Raw genomic sequence first — 21,059 nt, forward strand, 5'->3', positions numbered from 1 at the left:
GACTTAAAGAATATGAATTCAATGGACATATCTCAAGTAGAGCAGGAGTTTGAACCTCCAAGACCCGAATTACTCTTGAGAACCGACAAGCCTACAACGCCTTCTACCGAACAGCCGCCAATTATAGAGCTTAAACCTTTACCTAAATTATTAAGGTACTCCTTTTTAGGAGAAAATGACACCTTACCGATCATTATATCCAACAATTTGTCCAAACAACAAGAAGAAAGAGTCATTGATAGCGTTAGGAAAAGGATTAAAGCAATGGGGTGGCAAATTTCGGACATAGGAGTCCTAATGTAGTCTTGCATAAGATGAACCTAGCAGAGGGTAGTTCACCTCGATTGAACCTGGTCACGAAAGAGGTGGTGAAGAAGGAAATCATAATGTTGGATGCATAAATCATATATCCAATATCCGATAGTGGATGGGTGAGCCCAGTATAATATGTATCAAAGAAAGGAGGAATGACGGTAGTGGAAAGCGATAAAGGAGAAATGATCTCAACTAGGATAGTCACGGGATGGAGAGTCTGAATCGACTATCGAAAACTCAATTCCCCGGGTCGAAAGGATCATTTCCATTACCATTTATTGATTAAATGTTGGAAAGAATTGCGGGAAGAGCATACTATTTTTTTGGACAGTTATTCAGGATATAACCAAATCTTTATCTTTCCCGAAGATCAAGACAAGACCACCTTCACATGGCTGTATGGAACTTTTGCTTATAGAAGAATGCCATTCGAGTTATGTAACATGATAGGAGTATTTTACTCCTATAATTAGGGTCGATTTTACTCGGTTTTTATAACGTTTAGTATTAATTTTATACATTATTTGGCATTTTTATGTTTGATAGTGTTTGTTAGTGTTTCAGTGGAAATTAGGTGAAACTCGAGTATTTGGAGCTAATTTATGGTGGATTAAGTGTTGGAGTAAAAGCGTAGCTTGCGGACGAAGGAATTAACGTCGTAAAGAAAAGATTACAAAGTCTCGAACGAAATTTGTGCAGTAAAATGATGTTCCCGTTCGAAAAACACTATTCTCGAACGGGAACCATGAAGAAAAAGCTTGAGTCACGAACGAGAAAGCCATTCTCGAACGAGACTCAAGAGGAAAAGGTGAAGGTACGTTCGAGAATAGGATGGGCAAACGAGAATTTTCCCTCAGTCAAGGTTTTTCCGAACGGGAAAGAGAGGTACGAACGAGAAAGAGGTGAAATTTGCCTAATCAGAATTGGACTTGGACTTAATCTCCTTTTACGACTACAATCGAAACTCCTATTTCAAATTTGATTCGTCAATCGACTTAGAAGATTCCAGAGCTTCCTCCTCTATATAAAGACCTTGTAATAGACTAGTTTGAATTAATTAGAATACATTAGTTTTATTTTCGTTCTCTTAAAATAGCGTTTTAGCTTCTGTTTCTCAGCAGTTTATAAGTAGTTTATTATTAGTTTCTGCAAAGAACGATTGTGAAGATTTCAAGTTTAATCTAGACGATTCTTCCGAAATTGACAACTCCGATATTTATTGTTATAATTATGTTTAATTCTTCATCTTCTTCTTTGTTTAATTTAAGCTTAAGCATGCGTAACTAAATCCTTTGTTCGGGTATTGATATGAACACTTAGATTAGTTTTCGAATTGGATTAGGATTTATTAAGTGAGTAAAATTGTATTTTAATTACTAAAATTAATGCTTGAATTAATTTGATTGCTTAGTTCATGATTTTGTATTTAATTAACTAATTGAGAGATTGTTAATTAAATAGACATAGGTAATTAAAAACTTAGAGGAAAACCCCGTGAGAGCGGGTTGGAATTTAGGTAGTCGTTGAGTTTGCTTCATAATTACAATTTAGTTCTTTAATTCAATTTTAATATTGTGAGAGCAAGTTAATAATTGATTAGTTAATTAGGTTGTGATTTTATTCGAATCGTTGAGGCTTGAGAGAGCGGGATTCGGTGCATTAGAATAGCTCGATTCATAATAAAATCACTAAATAAATGTTAATCCATTCCTTTACTAGTTTATTTGGAATTATCAATCCTTGAGCTTTTTATCATTATTGTTTAAACCTCAATTTATTTATTTAAGTTCAGATTTTTAGTTTAATTACTTAAAGTTGAATTAAGTTAGATTTTATTTAGTTTACATAAATCCATTTATTTTTCTACTAGCCAATTAAAGAAAATTAGAAATTAGTTGTTTAATTCATTGTTCCTTGTGGGATCGATACTTGGTCTTCCAAGTTATATTACTTGCGCGATATCGTATACTTGCGATTATTTGCCAACATAACACACCCGCCACTTTCCAGCGAGGCATGATGTCCATCTTTGCTGACATGATAGAGGATATTATGGAGGTATTCATGGATGATTTTTCAATATTCGAAGATTCTTTTGACTTATGCCTTCACAATCTTGATAAAGTTCTTCGAAAATGTGAAGAATCACATTTGGTTTTTAATTAGAAGAAATGCCACTTCATGGTTGAAGATGGAGTGGTATTAGGACACAAGATATCAAGTAGCGGTATTGAAGTTGATCGGACAAAAATAAAGATTATAGAGAAGTTACCACCACCAATTTCAATGAAAAGAGTGCATGCATTCTTAGGGCACGCAGGATTTTATCGTCGATTCATCAAAGATTTCTCTCTTATCGCTAGATCGCTTACTAATCTTTTGATTAAAGACGCCCCATTTAACTTCACCAATGAATGCGTAATTTCATTCAACAAATTGGAAAACGCACTCCTAACAGCCCCGATTATTGCATCCCCAGACTGGTCACTTCCTTTCGAGGGGATGTGTGATGCGAGCTATCAAGCTCTCGGTTGTGTACTTGGACAAAGGAAAGAGAAAAAGCTACCTATGATTTACTATGTTAGCCGTACTCTTACAGGAGAACAATTGAATTACACAACAACGAAAAAAGAGATGCTAGCAATTGTATTTACATGCGAAAAATTCCGCTCTTATCTTTTAGGATCCAAGGAAATCATATTCACTGATCATGCTGCATTAATGTACCTCTTCTTTAAGGAGGCAAAACTGAGACTGATTCGGTGGATTCTTTTATTTCATGAATTTGATTCGGAAATTAAGGACAAAAAGGGGAGTGAGAATGTAGTGGCAGATCATTTGTCACGACTAGAAGGGTTGGTGTTGAACCATGAAAATGGAATGGAAATCAAAGAAGTATTTCCAGATGAGACATTGATGAGTGTTGAAGAAATACATGTTCCATGGTACGCCGACATTGACAACTATCTTGCTTGTGGCGTTCTTACAAAAGCATTTTCTTATCAAGAACGAAAGAAATTCTTGTTTGAAGCCAAGAGATACCTTTGGGATGAGCCATTTCTATACAAGATTTGTGGTGACGAATTAATTCGCCGATGTGTGCCGAATGAGGAAGTGTTATCTATTTTAACTCAATGTCACGAGTCTCCGTACTCGGGATACTTTGCCGCTCAAAGAACGTCAGCATGAGTGGTTTCTTCTGGCCAACTCTATTTCATGATGCTAAGAAGTTTGTTAAGCATTGCGATAGATGTCAAAGAGTGGGCAATATCTCTCGAAGAGACGATATGCCCCTCACAAACATTCAAGAGGTTGAATTGTTTGATGTTTAGGGTATAGACTTCATGGGTCTTTTTCCCACTTTCTACAGTCACAAGTACATCTTGGTGGCAATTGATTATGTGTCAAAATAGGCAGAAGCTTTGGCTACACCTACAAATGATGCTAAAGTGGTTCTGAAATTTTTAAAGAAACTATGCTCTCATTTTGGAATACCTAGAGCTATTATTAGCGTTGGAGGGTCGCATTTCAAGAACCGCACAAGATTGCTACACCCTATCACCTACAAAAGAGCGGACAAGTGGAGTTATCCAATAGGAAAATCAAGAGAATTCTAGAGAAAACGATGCAACACTCAAGAAAAGATTGGGCAATAAAATTATACGATGCACTATAGGCGTATTAGACCGCATTCAAAACTTCAATCGGCATGTCCTGTACAAATTAGTTTATGGAAAAGCATGCCACCTTCTAGTGGAGTTAGATTATTGAGCTTATTGGGCAATGTAATTTCTAAATTTTGATAGCAAAGAGTCCGATGCTAAGCGTCTTCTACAACTTAATCAATTGGACGAATTTCAACATTCGGCTTACGAGAGCGCACGACTCTATAAAGATCGAACGAAGAGGATACATGATGCAAACATTTCAAAGAAAGAATTCCATGAGGGAGATTATGTTTTGTTATTTAATTCGCATGAGGCAAATTGAAGTCGCGATGGAGCGGACCGGTCAAAGTAAATGGGCAAAGATGCAAACAATACCTCGTTGGATTGATCAAGCTACAAGGGAAGTTTTCTCCCCCACTTAATTTTTTTTTATGATGAAGGATCAAGCAAAAGACCTAAAACTAGCATGTTGTGAATTTTATTTGTTCTGTAATTTTATTTTTATTTTTGTGTTATTTTGGTCATTGGTTTATCATTAGTTTTATTTTAATTGTTATTTATTTTTACTTTAAAAATAAAAAACAATATTTTTTACGGGTTGCCCAGTTTGGACAGCCTGCATTTGCGGCAAAACCCAAACTGGGCAATATCCAATTTATTTTGTCTTCAATTATCCCAATTTGGGCATGTAGTCCATGTTGCTTGTTTTGCTTTCTTTTTATACATTTGTTGTATTACGTTTAATTTTAATTTTAAATTTTGTTTTTATTTTGTTTTTATTAGAGTCTTTATGTTTATCCTATATTCTTTTCATGTGCATTACATTAGAACTCTAGTGTCTAGTGTTTTGAGTTATCTGAAAAATTCAACTTTGTGAGTCCTACTAGGTCTCTTTTATTTTTTTACACTCCGTATTTATACACACTCTCTTCCTTTCTCACCTTTCAATTCTTAATTATAATTTCGATGTGTTTATTTTTCTCTCTTTAATCATAATTTTCCCGCGTGTTTTTTTGCAATGCTCGTCGTACTTTTCCCGACTACCTCAAGTCATCAAACCCGAATGAAATTGGGAGTTTGGAAAACCCAATTGAGGTGGAAAGTTCAAGCAAAAGTGAACCCGAGATTGAGGATATCATGCATGAAGATAAGTACATGGTCGAATTTGACAGTCCAAGCATCTCGTAAACGAAATTGAGAGTTTGGGAAAGCCAATTAAGGTGGAAATTTCAAGCGAAAGAGAACCTGAGATGGAGGATACCATGTATGAAGAGGAGCACATGACCGAATTTGGCGGTGTAAGCATTCCGCAAACTGAAGGAAATTGTGAGATGGTTTGTACTCATGAAGAGATTTGCGGAATTGAATGCTACGATCCCTATTACGATCTTGACGATTGGCATACTGACTATGATTTCAAGGAGCATCTCGGGGCTGAAATTATCAAGGACAAATTGGTGGTAGCGAACACAAAGTGCCCCAAGAACGCATTTAAGAAAGGAAAAGATCGTCCTGACTAGATCGAGTCCGAAAGATGAAATCTAAGTAATTCTGTCTAGTTGATTTGTGTTTAGTTTCCCGTGTCTAGTTGTTGATTGTCGGGTAAACTTGTAATTTACTCTTTAGTTTGTGTTAGTTGTTGTGTGTCGAGTAATTGTTTACTCATTAGGCTAGATTTATTTTTGGTCGAGTAAATTAGTATTTTACTCCTTTGTCGTTTTGATGTGTTTAAATTTTAATTTATTAATTTCTTTTAAGTGTTAATTTTCTTTATTTTATTTAATATTTAATTTAAAAAAAATATAATTAGGACTGCCTAGTTTCAGCAGTCTGCACGAGCAGATTGTCAAATCTGGGCAGTACCCAGTTTTGTAATAAACGGTGAGACTCCTTTTTTAGCCCCACAAATTGAAATAATTAAGTTTCAAACTGGGCTGTCCCAGCCCAGTTTTGAAGCTTAGAATTGAGCCTTAAAATTGGACAATGTTTATTACATATTAATTTTAATTTTATTCTTTTTATGCTTTTTGTGTGTTTTTTTACTCTTATTTTTATTTTGTAGTGTTATGTTTATAGATTATCTCTGAAACGGACACTGCCGGCAACCGTTCACCACCACCGATTTTCCTTTGAGATTTGTTTTTCTTTCCCTTACTCCACTTAAATATTTTTGATTTATTTTATATTTCTTCGCTTTGAGGACAATGCTTAAAATAGTGTGAGGAGGGAGAAAAATATTTTATATCATAAGTTTTTGCTTTATTATTTTATTTTATTTTATTTTGTTAAAATCTGTATTGTGTCATCTTCTTTTTACTTTTTTACTTAGTTAGTTGTTTTGTTATTACCCAACTCCTATCTTGACTTTTGCTTGAGTGTTTTGATAGATGATACCATGCTAATTAACTTCCTTGATGGCATTGAAATGTGATTTGCGTCCCTTTTCCCGAATGATTGATGATGGATTTTAAGTCTGCTTTTAAATGTTATAAGCGGGTTGAGAATGATTTCAAAGTAAAAGGGTATTTTTGTTGGCATGAATCAACATGACTAGGGTGAAACCATGATTTAGCAAAATGTTGATGTTTGACGGCATGTTTAAGCTTGATGTGAATCATGTGTTTGATTTTTTTATTTTGGTCATTTGGTATAAGTTGAGCATGGGTAATATTTTCTTATTTGATCGAATACATGGCACCAAACAACCAAATTGTGAGAGTTTTTGAGCTTTAAAGAAAGAAATTTATTGTTGTGTGAATTGATTACTTGTTAAATCTCTAGAACTTGCCTTGTATTCGTTTGAAATCATATTGTTGAGTTATTAGCACAAACATGATAATGACATTAGGATGAACCATTTTTCTTGAAGCCACTTAAAAGACCATCCATTTATCCATAGTTAACCAACTTTGAGCTTTAGACTTTTTCTTGTTTACAACTAAATTTTAACACACCTTTTAACTTTTTACATGTACCCCTTTACCCTTGACTTGATGATCTATATGTTGTAATTTGGAATAATATTTTATGCTTAATTGTTGAGAGTTATAGCTAGTGTTGATCGTGAACTCTTATTGCTTAAAGGAAAATTTTGCATTGAAAAAACACGAGAAGATATAAAAAAAAATCAAAAAATGTTATAAAAGAGACAATGTATGAAAATATTGAGTTCAAGAATTTGAAAAGAAAAGTTAGAGCAATGTTGAAAAGAATTTGTTCTGTATTTATAAGTGGTTCATCAAGTCTTTATCCTACATTTATTCTTTTACCTACCCTTTTATCCTAGTCCCGTTACAATCCAATAAATCCATTTGATTTGTGTTAAGTGACCGAACTAAGTGGTGGAATTCTGAACTAAAGACAAGCTTATGGTAGGTTTTCTTGTAGCTAACGATGAGCTGAACTTTTTTTACAACCTTAAACACACGAGCATTGGAATGAAAGCATTGTAAGAGTGATTGTTATGATTTTTGTTGCATAAGATTGTTTTACTTTGTGTTATTGACCAATTGTGACCTATTTATTGTAATGATTCGCAAGTGATAAGTATTTTTTCTTACTTGAGAATAAGAGAACGTTCAAGTGTGAGGAGGTTTGATAAGTGTTTTTAAGATATTTATTTAAGGGTTAATTATTTTAGATTTTAGATTAACTAGTTTACATTTTCAGTTATTAATGCTTTATTTATGTGCATTTTACCGTTTATGTTTTAGTTTAGTTATTGTGTTTTTGTGTAGGAACTTCAGATTTTAATTCATAAATTCGTACCTGTTGGACCTCACCTCAGTATTTGGACTATAACCGGAGCTACAAAAGTCGAAATGGCCCGATTTTAAAGCCCAAGGTTAAAGGGATCAATTGACTACAACTCTTATGAAGGAAGTTATCTTGAATTCTATTATTTTCAAATTTGAATTTTTGTTGCAAACAGAAATACGAAATCTGTCAAAGTAAATCTAGTTTAAAAAATTAAAATCTTATCTAATCTCTTAGGTTGTTAAATTGATCCTTATTTTTCGGGTAATTGATTCTGTTGGTCACCCTACTTTTTCAATCTAGCAAAAAGGTCATTGAACTAAAAAGCGCTACAAAGTGCTCTTCAAACTTTCATTTTTGTATCACAAGGATGTCACCGGCCCCTTTCCATCCTATTTTTTCTAACGTGGACACCGGACCTATTGAGCCCCCTCTCTCTCTCTCCTCCACCTCGCTGCCACCTATTGGACCACATCACTTAAAAAAAATACTCAATTCATCCCTGAACTTTGTAAATAATTTTAAAATAAAAATTCTTAATTTTATTTATATTTTTATCATCTTCTACCCTACACCTCCATCTCCTTCCACCTCCACCAGCCCCCACCACACCTACCCACCAAACTCACCCATCTTTGCTGAGTTTATTCGTCTGGGTGTGAACCCAGACGAAAATTTATCGTCTGGGTTCACATCAAGATAGATGAGTTTCTTCGTCTAGGTGTGAACCCATACGAAGATTCATCTTCTGGGTTCACACCCAGATGAGTTTCTTCGTCTGGGTGTGAAGCCAGACGAAGATTCATCGTCTAGGTATGAATCCCGACAAAAATTCATCGTCTGAACCCAGACGAAAGGCGGCGGCGAGTGATTGTGAGGTAGTGGCAGGGGTGGTTGGAGATGGGTAGGAGATGGTGGAATTATATTTTTTTTATTTTAAAATTTATATGGAAAATTAGAGGGTGTAAATTGATTTTTTCAAGGTGACGTGGCTTGTGAAATATGTTGTAAATAAATTCCGGCTGCCACATTGGATTAATTTGACCAGAATTTATTAAGTGACCTCCCTGTGATATAAAAATGAAAGTTCGAGGAGCACTTTGTAGTATTTTTTTAGTTCCGTGACCTTTTTGTTAAATTGGGTAAGTTGGGTGACCCTCAAAATTAATTACCCTTATTTTTCTCAAACAATAAAAAGGGGAGATATTTTATTGCTGGAACTCATCATATGTTTACTGTGGGCTTAGACGTTGATACCTGTGCCTACTTCACCGCAGCTACCACATTGAGCATTCAAGAAAACCATAAACATTTTTACACTACACAAAAAAGCAAGAAAAGGAGTTGAAGAACGAAGACGGAGAAGCTTGGGATTGAAAAAAACGCGAGAAGAAATCCATAACTATTTTCTAACTCTCGTCTATGCTTTCTTTATTCATTTTAATTTCCACCATGTCTATGTATAGCTAAACTTTTCTTGAATTAAACATTCCCTAGCATATTTGTAGTTATTTGTCTTTGAATTATTTAATGGTTTTGTGAATTTTATTGTTTTCATATTAATTAGGACTTGATCAATTTTAGTTAATTATTTGTGTTGTGTTATTGATTGAAAAATGATAACTCAACAGACCTATAGAATTCAATTGATTTTAATTGTTAATGAAACATATTGAGAATTAATTCAATGTTTGTATGCTTGCTTAATAATTTGGTTTATATTTGATCGTAAGAATTGATTAATCAATGCTTTTGGATAATTAGAACCTTAGCCAATATAATCGTTGACCGATAATCGCAATTGTGTGAAAGAATGTTAATACCCTTTTTTACCATTATTGTTTGAATCATAATTAAATTAGTTTATAGTTTATGTCAAATAAATATTTAATAAAATTAGCCAATCAGAATTTTAATTTATTAGCCTTAAACTAGTAATTAGAATTGATAGACGAATTTAAATTATTTCTCGTTGGGAGCGACATCTTTTTTACTCCTTATTACTTGTACGATTTTGCATACTTGCAAAAATAGCAACAACATCGTCTGTGGAAAAATCTCATAAATTTTTGATCGAATAACCTTTTATGCAAATTTAATAAATTTTCATTAAAGATGGTATTTGACATGACTAATCCTAAGAACATGCAAACAGATCTAACGGATCTGCTAGATCTTGAAAGTCCAGAAAAGACTCCAACAACAACACTACTTCCTGACAAAGGATCTTTCGTCGTCACTAGGACCATGTCCGGGATTGACAATTTAGGTAAGGCTCTAATAAATTAGACACCTGGGTACAATTTGGAAGGAGGAAGGATAGGCAACCCATCATTCTTCCATCTTTGGATGGATTTGGGGAGCCTACTCATAATATTATATTTCAAGAAACCTATCATCAAGCCTTAATGAAGTTGTTGGAAATATTCCAAGAAAATTTGGATGAGATGGTGGAGGAAGTAAGAAACGCGACAAAAGCTCATATGGAGAACATAAATCTTCATTAAGATGAATTCATTACTCCACTAATCAACCGTCATAGGCAGAATCTGGAGGCTGAAGGAGGAGGAGAAGCTCAACAACAACGGCCTAAAATAATGGAGACGAATATCTAGAAACTGGAAATAATGGAGAAGAAAGGAGAAATTCAAATATTGGGAATAATTGAGAAGAAAGGAGGAACCTAGAAAATCAAGGGAGTCCGACAAAAAATAATGGGAAACCCCTGATGCAAGAAATTAGAGACCCAACCAAGCTTGAAACAGACAGAACGATCAAGTAGATGAAGAAACCCCCGCAAGAGGCAAGCCATCAGAGAGAACTAAAAAACCAGGCTAGAAGAAGGCAATGAACTAGAATAAAGATGAAGGAGAGTCCTCTGAGTCTCTCCAGAGAAGTAAAACGACTTATGTGGATGAAGAGGATATAAAAGAGAATTACTAAAGCTTTGAAGAGGATGGAGCCGAAGAGTTGGATCTAGACGACTTGAAGCTGAAGAGCGATCGCCCCTTTCAGCCGAAATAATGCAAGAGATCATCCGTGTGAATATGAAGTTGCCAACTTTACCAACATTTAATAAAAAAAGGGATCATACTTCCAAATTCTATGTAAGAATGGTACTACTCAACAAAGCCGATGCTATCATGTGCCGAGTATTCCCAACAACAACGCTCTAGGGCACTGGCCAGCGATGATTCAACATGTTAAATCCAAGATTTATTGAAATTCATACTGTGTTTTTGTCTTTTTTATTTGAAAATTAAATATGAGTTTTTATTTTATTTCCGTCAACAGTTTAATCTTTCCGTCTATTTATTTGTTAGTAAAAAAAGTCCATGTATTTAATTAAAAATTTTAATTTATTTCTTAAACTTATTTTTGACACAAACATGAATAAAATTTATAAATTTGTAAAATTTAAAGCCTGCTAAATTTAATTTATTTAATATTTACTTCTTTTATTTTTAAATTTTTTAAACTTTGTTTTTTTTTTTTACTTTATTTAATTTTTAAAGCATACAAAATTTAAATCTAAAATTTATTTTTGAAAAAATTATAAATATTAAAAAATTAAATTGAAACTATTAACTCACTAAATTTTATAATGATATGATTTTTATTTAAAAATATTAAAAATATAAGTTTAAGGTTAATTTTGACTTAGTTGACTAAAATATTAATATTTTTCAAAATTATATTTGTTATTATTTTTATTTGAATAAAATTATGAAATGATATTGTTTTTAAATTATAACCTTGAAACTCAGGTCTCTTGCTCCTAAATTTCATCAAAACATAAAAATTATCTTCTCAAAACAACAATTTTTTCATCTTCTTCCTCTGTTCATTCTTCCGCCGCTGCCACTGCTCGATCTTCCGCAACTGGTCCGCTACTGCACATTCAGACAGCCGCTGCTACTGCCGAACAGGTTAATCTATTTCCAATTCTATTTAAAATATTGATCTTTTCTTTTTTGTGCACTGTAAATTGATGAACTTTTTATTAGATGAATTCTTGATCCATTAACATTATTAATTCAATTGGAGAGCTACTGCTTTAGTGTGTTGAATTTGGATTTCTTAGGAATTCTTTGATTAGTTTGTTGAAAATTAATCAAAGTTAAGCTGGATTTAATGGCAATTAGTTGACTATTTAAGTACTAAATAAAAATGATGACCTAAAAGATTGTGAATTTAGTTTATAACGATTTACAGCTGACAGTTGGGGGGAGGGAGAAACACTAAAATTCGGGTGAAAATCACTCTCAAAATGACCTAGCTGTGTTCTTTCTCCTTGTGGCTACTCCCTTAGCTGTAAAAACCTAAACCCTATGTTCAAAAACCGACTGAAAGCGTATTTCCAAACCAAATCGATTTAGTAAATTTGTTTCTGTTTTTATTTGTAATTTCAGTTTGGGTTTTCAAAAATTACAAAATCAGATTCTTCGTTCTGTTTGGAAGCAAAACCGGCCGAAATAACCGAATTTCCAATTTTATATAACACATCGTTTTATGTTTTTAGAAATACAACATGGGATAGAGGGAGTATTTATTGTTTATATAGAAGATTATTCTATTATGACAGCCAACTGTTTTAGAAGTATTTTTTCTATGGATTAAAGTAGTATTCCGTCAAAGTTTTTAAACTACAATTCGTAACAAGAAAGTCCCACATATGACATTGAGGCTTACGTGACAGCTGAAACATATAAAAAAAACTAAGGAAAAAAATTTGTTCGTCTATCTTTGTATTTTTTATCAATTTAATCGTGTATTCTAATTGTTAATTTAAATAGGCTTAATTGCGTAAAAAATCACAAACTTTAGCGTGTTTTACAAATTTAACATAAACTTTCAATTTTGGCAAATTAATACACAAACTTTTGATTTTTGGCAATTTTAGCACCGATCAATTTTTTGTGAAAAAAATGCTGATGTGTACACTAGAATAACCACTATTCCGGCGTCCACATCAGCATTTTTCTCTATTTTTTTGAAGGAAAATTGATCAGAATCAAAAGTTTGTGTATTAATTTGCCAAAATTGAAAGTTTATGTTAAATTTGCAAAACACGCTAAAGTTTATGATTTTTTACGCCATTAAGCCATTTAAATATTATAGAAAATTAATTAAACCGTATCATCATCTTGTATTATTAACTAATTAATTTATAAACTTTTTAAAAAGTATGCAATTATAAAAATAAAATAAAATTAAAAACTCCTTTCTCTAAAAACAATTTTTTAACTAATTTTTTAATTTTATAATTATAAACATACATAATTACATATAAACATTTTTATTTTTAAAGTTCGATTTATGTTCGTTTGACTCATGTAAGAGGATGAACTGCTGAACAAATGAATTTATCAAGCAAATCCATGATTATGGATGGTAGATAAAAAAGAGATCTTCACGTGTTTGGCGTTCGTTTTTTTTAGTATAAAACCAGGTCATATCAGAGGATCAGTAGATCTTATATTAAAATTGGTTGATTTTGATTTTTGTATCCGTTGAAGAAGTATTACTTATGTTCATAAAATTTAATTTCCTCTCTAATATATCTTCTAAATTCTTTAATTGTAGCCGCATTTACAGAATTTGTCCTGCAAGTTTGATTTTGCGTTGACAAATTGTAAATATAAAATGTGTTTGGTGCAGGTTCGGTGACCAGCTCCATATACATGGAGTTGAGTTGACGGGAGAGACAAAGAACAGTCAGCATAAAATGTGCGAGATTTAAAGAAAATACAAAGCAAAAAGGTTTGTTCAGTTTTTCCTCTCTCAGTAACTATGGATTTATGGAGTCTTGTTCTTCTATATATATATAACAGAAAAAAATTCAAATAAAAACTTTTAGATTCAAATAAATTTTATTTACACTCCCGTATTGCTAAATTAACAAAATACTACAAAAATTTAGCAACAAAAAGCTTATAACGGTGACACTTTTAACAACTTATTTAGTAGTTCTTATTTGTAATTATGGTCAGTGAGGGGAGGAACCTTTGAGGGACCTAAGGTAGATTCTAAATTGGGCTGACGTTGATTTTTTTTTAAAAGAAACGAGATAAAATTTGTAGTACTAGTAAGTTAAGGGATAAACTGAGGTTACACCCGGACTGCCGATAGATTATAGGTGGATTAAAAATTAAGTCCAGACTTAAATGAAATCTTGGTTCACCCACGGAGTATAATCATTATTGGATTTTAATTCATCTCATAATTATGTGACATTTAGTACTCCTTCTCAATGGAGTATTGATTGAGAATTTTACAAGTTAATTTCCTATAAACAAAACTACTGCAAAGTATAACAATTAGCAGATAGAGCTTTATTAGTAGGAATCTCAGGTCCACTTTTGATATGTTTAAATAGGCAAAGAATTTTAAAATTAAAATCCTAAAGTTATGATAATCCAATTATTGGTCTATTTGTTCTTCGGGCATTCTTATTATGGGCTTGGTTGGCTTTGCAGCAATGTTTCTAATCTGCTTTATTTTCATCTCTTTCCCAATTTTCAGATTCAAATTTCTTCAATTCCCAAACAACTGACGAAAGAAATGAGTGGTCTTTTGATAAACCCAATAATTCAGTTCAAAATACGTCCTGAATTTCGCGCCATAAAAGTGAAATCCATAACTACAACAGCTCGCATGGACAATTCTGGAGCATCAAAAAGCAATCAAAAACAGGAACTAAATCTTTCCGTTCTTCGCTTCACGTTTGGTAAACCTCAAAAGGCCCTGTTCTTTTTAATGCTAAACTTTTGTGTACCTGTGAACTGATAGCTTAAATTTATGATAAATTGTAGGGATACCTGGATTAGATGAATCCTACTTACCCAGATATATAGGATATGGGTTTGGGTCGCTTCTTATATTAAACCATTTTCTGGGTTCTAATTCTGATATAAGTCTGCCCCAGCTGGTAAAGCTTGAATCTTTTTGTTGTTTTGTTTAGGGTTATTGTTATCGTATATCACGGAAGCATAATAATGTTGTTTTTGGCGGGTGAACGACCAAAACGACGTCGTATAAGACATTGAGATGTATGCCACATAATGAAAGGTTGGATATATGGTGACATGTTTTTAAGATTGTGATTAAATTGAAAAAAACGCGAAAGATGGTGATACACGGTAATAATAACCCTTTTGTTTATGTTCTTGTTTGAAATGATAATTTAATTGGTTTGGTTTTGCTTTGGTGCAGACAACAGAGGCTTTAGGCCTTTCTTTGGCAGCATTCTCAAGTGCACTTCCATATTTTGGAAGATTTCTGAAGGTAATTTAGTCATCAAATAGCAGAAATTTGTAGATAATTGATTTTCCCCCCTTCAATTGTCAGTAAATGGATTCTGTATGAACATTTTTGTTTGGCCTGATTGCAATGAATTGCAGGGTGCTACTGCAGTGGATCAGGCAACCCTTCCTCAAGGAACTGACCAAATTTTTGTCATGTCAGAAACTTTATCTGATTCACAAAAGGAGGAATTAGCCTGGGCAACATATGTTTTATTGAGAAATACAAACACCATTGGTGTGGTATGTTCATTTTCTAACTGCATTTAAATCTGGTTAAACTTTTGACCATGTGTAGTATATGCTATATCCTAGCTATAAAAATGATTTCTTAAGTGCTGACCACAAAGCAATTTTATTGTTCATTGTCACGATTTCGCAGTTGATATCAGTTCAGGGGGAATTATGCGTCCGTGGATATTGGAACACTCCAGATAATTTATTAAAATCCCTACTGCTTGATTGGTTTAAAAGAAATATTGAAAATATTGGTCTTTTTGACCTGAAGGACTCTATCTATTTTCCACAGACTGCAGGTACAATCTGATTTTTCCTTTTACTCTGTAAGAAATTCTGTAGTATTTCAAAGTTGTTGTGTTTGTGTTAGTTATATTGGTTAGTAATGGCTTATGAGAAACAAAGAAGTTTAATTGTTTCTTTTGTTGATTATCTTCCCACATGAATCATCTGCAGCTAAACTAAGATTTCCAAAATAAAATTATCAATTCTGGTAATTTTTCAGTGGGAACTGGCTTAAGTTAAAATCATAAAGTGTACTCTTTTGTTATTTTTGGAGAATTACTGAACTCTTGTGATCTTAGTTGTAATAAAAAACAGTGACAAACCTATGCAGTGTGCCCACCTAAGTTTAGTATAGTAAGAAATGATGTTGCCCTTTGAGCTCTAATTGATTTACATGTAACTCATGGAAGTTATTGTTAGTACTGTGGAAAATATGAAGGTTTCATTGTTATGTTATGTCAGACTCTGAACTCTGGGAGATGCTCCCAAAGGGGACTCGTTCTCTTCTGGTTGAGCCTGTGCATTTAGAAAGAGACAAAAATGCCAAGGAGATGGAAAAGACTGTAGGTTTTCTCTTATTGGCCTCAAGCATTGAATATGCATATAGTGACAAGGATAGAGCCTGGATAAAAGCAGTTGCAACCAAATTTGGAGGTGAGAACACATGTCCAGAATTGTAATACATTTCTGATTAGTTTGATGCTTTAATTCAATAATCAGCTCTGCTTTGATTCTGCTCTACATGAATGACATTGTCAATGCTTGATTTTGCAGGCGGCACATAAATATGGTAATTTGTTTGTTGAGTTGACACAATGTAGCTATTTTTGAATATAGTAACTTACAAGGTAATCTCCGTTGCCAAATTTTCTTATTTTTGTATTTTCAATTATTTTGAAAGTCTTCCTGGAAACATATAGTCTGGATGAATAAGTGCATCTAGTGACTTATTTTTGAATTCCTTGTGTTTTTTGAAGTTCTACATCATATGAGGGTGTAGACTTACTAGCCAACTCCAAGATTGATTATCGAGGGCTTATTAGCTCCCAAGTCGCGAAACTGTTCCTGTTGTAGATCTAATATCGGATATTTCTCACAAATTTAAAAGCTTCTTTCAGAAATCCTTGGGTTCTGAACTAAAATAGACTTTTTCTGTTTGGTAAATGCCACAGTCCACAAGAAAAAAAACAAGTAATTACCTTTGCTTTTAGAACCTTCTCTAAACTCCGGTGACTAGTTATTATGGGGATTTTCTTTTGTGATTTCATTTCCAATAAAGTCCATAGTTATGTCAGTAAAGTAATTGACCAGGGAGGAAAATTGAGTTTGCAAATAAATTGATGCAAAGCAGAACTCATGTTTTGTGAATTGGTGTTTGTAAATAGAGACAACATAATCTGGGACTTTAGCATCTAAATGATGAAAGTAAAAGTTTACCCTTCTCTTAAAATTGTAGGTTTAAAAATATCTATTGATTCTTCATATAGAAGAAGGCAAAATGTGCATGGAACACATGTTAATCCAGTTAAATCCGTGATACTTTCCTAGGATGTTGTGTCTCTTTGTCCATATGCAACACTAAGTTCAAAGGATCAAGGAAAATTAATTATGCTTTGACAATTAGATAATTTTAAGGATTACCACCTGAGCAGTGGAAATTGTGGATTCTGTTATAGCTATAGCTTTTGAGTCCCGACTGCTGCGAGATGGATATATATATATATCTTTCTATCTTACGTTCATGTTTATATTTAACGGCAAGTCCAAAACTTTGAAAAGGTTAATTGAATTAAAAAATTTGGTGAACTGGAATTTGCATGTCTTCTTATTTTTGAGTTTACAAAAATTCTTCTTATCCATGTCTAATTTTGTCGCTTAAATTTCCTTTCTCGAATGCCTGATGCAGGATGGCATGAATTCTTCATTTGATATGCGAGTTTACCAGAGGCTAAGTTCCATGCTGAGATTCAAGAGCATATGACATCTTATAGAAATTTTTCCAAGCCATACACCAGATTCTGCAGAAGTAACAAAAACAAAAAGAATGGTATTTTTTGAGAGTGGCTGTGAAAGTTGAAGCAGGCAGAATCAAGGAAGAAATGAAATATCAGACAATTATTTACCTTAAGACGGATGACCTTTCTAATAGCCAAGAGGAGGCCAGGCATGAGGCATTCTACATCTGTGATATCATGTTTGATAGAGTATACCTGTGAATAACAGTGGCAAATTATTGGATTATCATATTTGGAAGGAATAATCCAACAGTTTCATCTATTTTGCTGATCAGAAAAATAATCAGAAAATGCACCTCTCCTGGCCCAGAGAAGTAAACTGTTGTGCTGGAGGGCAGCCCTGGTAACACCAAGCTATGAACCCTAACACCATCTTCTCCTAGAACTTGGCCCCTAGCCTTATAATATAAGTAAATGAGTTGTATTACGAGACATTAACGTTGCTCTCTATATTGCATTTGACATCAAAATAACTCCATTCTGAGAAGTGCCAGATTACCAGAACATCAGTCGACATATCTCCTTTATTGTAGATCTGACCCAGGTTGGAAAGATTCTTTGCAATTTGGTTTGCATCCGCTGATGGAAGGTCCTGTTGATGAATGGCTTTTTTAGTATAAAATTTTGGATGCTTCATTTATCCACAAGGTTTGCAATTTTTTAACATTTAGAGTAAATTTAATTCAACTTACTGATCCATGTGCCCTTGATTCCACAATTTCTACATTATTGAAGTGGAAGGAAGCTGAAATGGCAGCCTGTTGCAGGAGTATTGAACCTATGGATAGAGTCGGTGCAACCAGACAACCCTATTGTTCGTGTTGCCAAAGTTAGACAAGTCAGATAGTGAAGAAGAAATGTTGGCGCTGAAACATGAATGGAAGTGTTCACCGTCAAATAACTGTATTATTATCTCACCCTGTGCTCACCATGCTGGCCTTGTCACATAGTGCAGATAATGCGGCAACTGTGTCCGCTTCAATTCGAGGTACGTAGACTATGCTTTTCATGCCAAATGCTGTTGCCTAACAAAGTAGGAACGTCAACAGAAAGCTCTAGTTAGTAGCTGCTAACTAATCGTATACGAAATTACGTGTTGCTTTGTATTTCTAGGCTTAATCTAAAGTAGGATGTTTTTCTTTGTCAATGAAATCAGTAGAAAGATGATAGAACCTGTTTCACATTGTCATAAACCGCTGAAGGTTCAGTGAAATCAATAACAACTCCAGTTTCTTTTGACTGCAAAATATCATAATTAAATTTATGATTATAGTTTCTTTATGGATGACTAATACGCAAAACTGTATTTTCAGTACATATGATATTACCTGAGATATGGAACCTAACACCATAGTAATGTCATTTAGAACAGGTATTTCCAATGGCTCTTCCATGTCACAAAGCTATTTGAGAAAATAGATATCGAAAATTGAATTAATTGTCAAATGAATCATAGAAAAGGATTAATTTCATCAGACACTGACTATTCCGATATCTTCTCCAATGAAACGGTTATCCACTGCGCCTGCAATTTCCATCCCTCTAGCTTTTGTGACTGCAATTACTGCTGCCCTCCCTATTTGCTTTGCTGCTCCATTAATAACTACCTATAAAACAGTAAAGATTATAGTTTTGAAGTAGCAATGAAGCATGAAGTAAGAAATGACCACCTTAATATTGGTTTGAGCAGGTTGGATCGAACACGAGATAAAAGGCTTAGTTTTTGCATTATTACGTTTGTTGTAAACTGTAAGTTGAAAATGGCAACTCAGGGCTGCCATTATTATGTTGTCCTAAAAGCTTTAGTATGAATAAGCTATTTCCATAAGTTTCACCTTTTGTTTTGCTGATAAGGTTTTTTATCAACTCCCAACTGTTTTTGGACCACAAAGAGTTGGAGATTATTGAGGCTTGAAAGTGTATATATACATGCAATGTTTGAATAACCTTTGTTTTTAATGTAATATTTTAACATTTTGTATCAATTTCATATCATGGATTGGTCTGTATTTGACATAATCCTGATTGTGCATTTTACACATTTTTCCTGCTTGCACTTTCCTAATTTTCACTTTTGTATTAATTTGGAGTAATTAAGAAGAATCGCTCTTGTATTCTATCTAAATATTTCCACATTCTCTATCCTTGTGTTGATATTTTTTTTATCGAAAGATGTAATTCCATTAAAAGGAGAAATCGGCTATGAAATCCTCGACACAAGCCACATCAACTGCGCTTGAGGGTTACAGCAAAATAAAACATCTCTAAGGGCTTTTTTAGCTAAAGCATCCACTAAGAATGTGGTGTCGTGGTCTCTAAATTTACAATAATTTTTGTTATTTTTATATGATTTGCCTAAAGATAGATGTGTTGATAAATACAATGGAAAAAGCTTAATGGATAGAATCTAACAAATAGAAGGGTATAATTTGGTCATTTTTCATTGTCAATTGATGTTATAGTAATTATTGAAGTTAGTGACTATAATAACCTTTAATAAGTATTTCACCTTTTTTTTCCAAATTTAGAATTCATTGATGAAGATAAAAACAAGGCTAAATGTCGTAAAAAGGTCAAGTCCTGACCTTTTAATTTTGTCGATTTTGGCCAAAAATAAATTATTTGATTTCAGTTGTGGCCAACTCTCAATTTGATTTCAATTTGCCTATGTGGCGCCTATGTGGCATGCCAAATATTGAAAGTTCAGGACTTTTGTGAAACCAAATAATCCATTTTTGGCCAAAATTGACAAAATTGAAAGGTCAGGACTTTTGTGAAACCAAATAATCAGTTTTTAGCCAAAATCGACAAAATTGAAAGGTCAGGACTTTTGTGAAAGGTTTGACATTTTTATAATATTTGGCCTAAAAACAAAAGGAAAGTCATATAATAAGATTAAGGGGCAATATCATAAAAATTCACAAATTTTACATGTTTTTTCAATTTAATCACGTTTTTTAAATTTTTTTATAAAACTATTAATGACAGTAATTTAGAAATGGAGACACAATAATTTTAAAATGTAAATGCAGTAATTTAGGGATGTAAATGCAGTATTTCAGGACTGACTAATTGCAGGATTTTAGGCTCTAAATTAGGATTTGATATGTATATTGATTGTATAGTTATTGCTGTATATTTGCCTTTCTTATTGGGCAGATTGTAAACCATATATAATAAAGGGACTCTTAAGGAGAAGTCAAGACACTACAATTTACACAACTCATTGTCTATTTTAACATGGTATCAGAGCCACAACATTGAAATTGTATCTGTTTTTGGTACAAGTGTTTCTTGGTGACTTGGGATTTAATTCTTGTCTTGTCACACACTTGCAACATCATAGCAAGAGTCTCTCTTGTTTTTTTTATGGTCAAAATTTCTTGATTAAAGCTCTTTTTGACTCTGTGATTTATTCTAATTTTCTGGTTTGATTGTGATTATTCTTGCTGGTTCATCATGACTTCTGAAAAATCAGA

The 21,059-nt window shown here is 33.2% G+C and overlaps 2 protein-coding genes across 6 annotated transcripts; one reads left to right on the top strand and one right to left on the bottom strand.

Annotated features, from left to right (window-relative positions):
• The first annotated feature begins 11,497 nt into the window (after positions 1 to 11,497).
• On the top strand, positions 11,498 to 18,827 carry LOC126680949 (protein COFACTOR ASSEMBLY OF COMPLEX C SUBUNIT B CCB2, chloroplastic). Of its 5 annotated transcripts, XR_008790705.1 has the most exons (11): positions 11,498 to 11,668; positions 13,401 to 13,502; positions 14,265 to 14,469; positions 14,555 to 14,670; positions 14,955 to 15,026; positions 15,143 to 15,286; positions 15,426 to 15,579; positions 16,028 to 16,219; positions 16,340 to 16,413; positions 17,472 to 18,228; positions 18,348 to 18,827. XR_008790705.1 is itself a non-coding variant. In XM_050376262.2 (8 exons), exons 3-8 carry the CDS (start codon positions 14,304 to 14,306, stop codon positions 16,243 to 16,245), a joined length of 870 nt encoding a protein of 289 aa, XP_050232219.1. In that variant the 5' UTR covers positions 11,498 to 11,668; positions 13,401 to 13,502; positions 14,265 to 14,303; the 3' UTR covers positions 16,246 to 16,417. The 5 variants fall into 5 exon arrangements, 1 of the variants encoding a protein (XP_050232219.1); XR_008790702.1 differs by having other exon boundaries at positions 16,028 to 16,413; XR_008790704.1 differs by lacking the exon at positions 16,340 to 16,413.
• On the bottom strand, positions 17,350 to 19,368 carry LOC126680948 (dihydrodipicolinate reductase-like protein CRR1, chloroplastic). Its single transcript, XM_050376260.2, has 10 exons — positions 19,251 to 19,368; positions 19,065 to 19,187; positions 18,909 to 18,983; positions 18,754 to 18,819; positions 18,510 to 18,605; positions 18,273 to 18,389; positions 18,080 to 18,172; positions 17,877 to 17,978; positions 17,689 to 17,775; positions 17,350 to 17,583 (listed from the first exon to the last, which is right to left on the bottom strand). Exons 1-10 carry the CDS (start codon positions 19,359 to 19,361, stop codon positions 17,551 to 17,553), a joined length of 903 nt encoding a protein of 300 aa, XP_050232217.1. The 5' UTR covers positions 19,362 to 19,368; the 3' UTR covers positions 17,350 to 17,550.
• Positions 19,369 to 21,059: the final 1,691 nt, after the last annotated feature.

Source organism: Mercurialis annua, linkage group LG5 (assembly GCF_937616625.2).
Source record: "Mercurialis annua linkage group LG5, ddMerAnnu1.2, whole genome shotgun sequence".
In the NCBI taxonomy this organism is placed as follows: domain Eukaryota; kingdom Viridiplantae; phylum Streptophyta; class Magnoliopsida; order Malpighiales; family Euphorbiaceae; genus Mercurialis; species Mercurialis annua.

Excerpts from the sequence above, each read along its gene's own strand:
- LOC126680948 (XM_050376260.2), bottom strand. The coding sequence starts at position 19,361 with ATGGCAGCCCTGAGTTGCCATTTTCAACTTACAGTTTACAACAAACGT. Across the intron at positions 18,173-18,272 it reads AATCAAGGGCACATGGATCA|GACCTTCCATCAGCGGATGC; the intron begins GTAAGTTGAATT and ends ATTCATCAACAG. Across the intron at positions 17,979-18,079 it reads ATATGTCGACTGATGTTCTG|GCTAGGGGCCAAGTTCTAGG; the intron begins GTAATCTGGCAC and ends TTATATTATAAG.
- LOC126680949 (XM_050376262.2), top strand. The coding sequence starts at position 14,304 with ATGAGTGGTCTTTTGATAAACCCAATAATTCAGTTCAAAATACGTCCT. Across the intron at positions 15,287-15,425 it reads ATACAAACACCATTGGTGTG|TTGATATCAGTTCAGGGGGA; the intron begins GTATGTTCATTT and ends ACGATTTCGCAG. Across the intron at positions 15,580-16,027 it reads CTATTTTCCACAGACTGCAG|ACTCTGAACTCTGGGAGATG; the intron begins GTACAATCTGAT and ends ATGTTATGTCAG.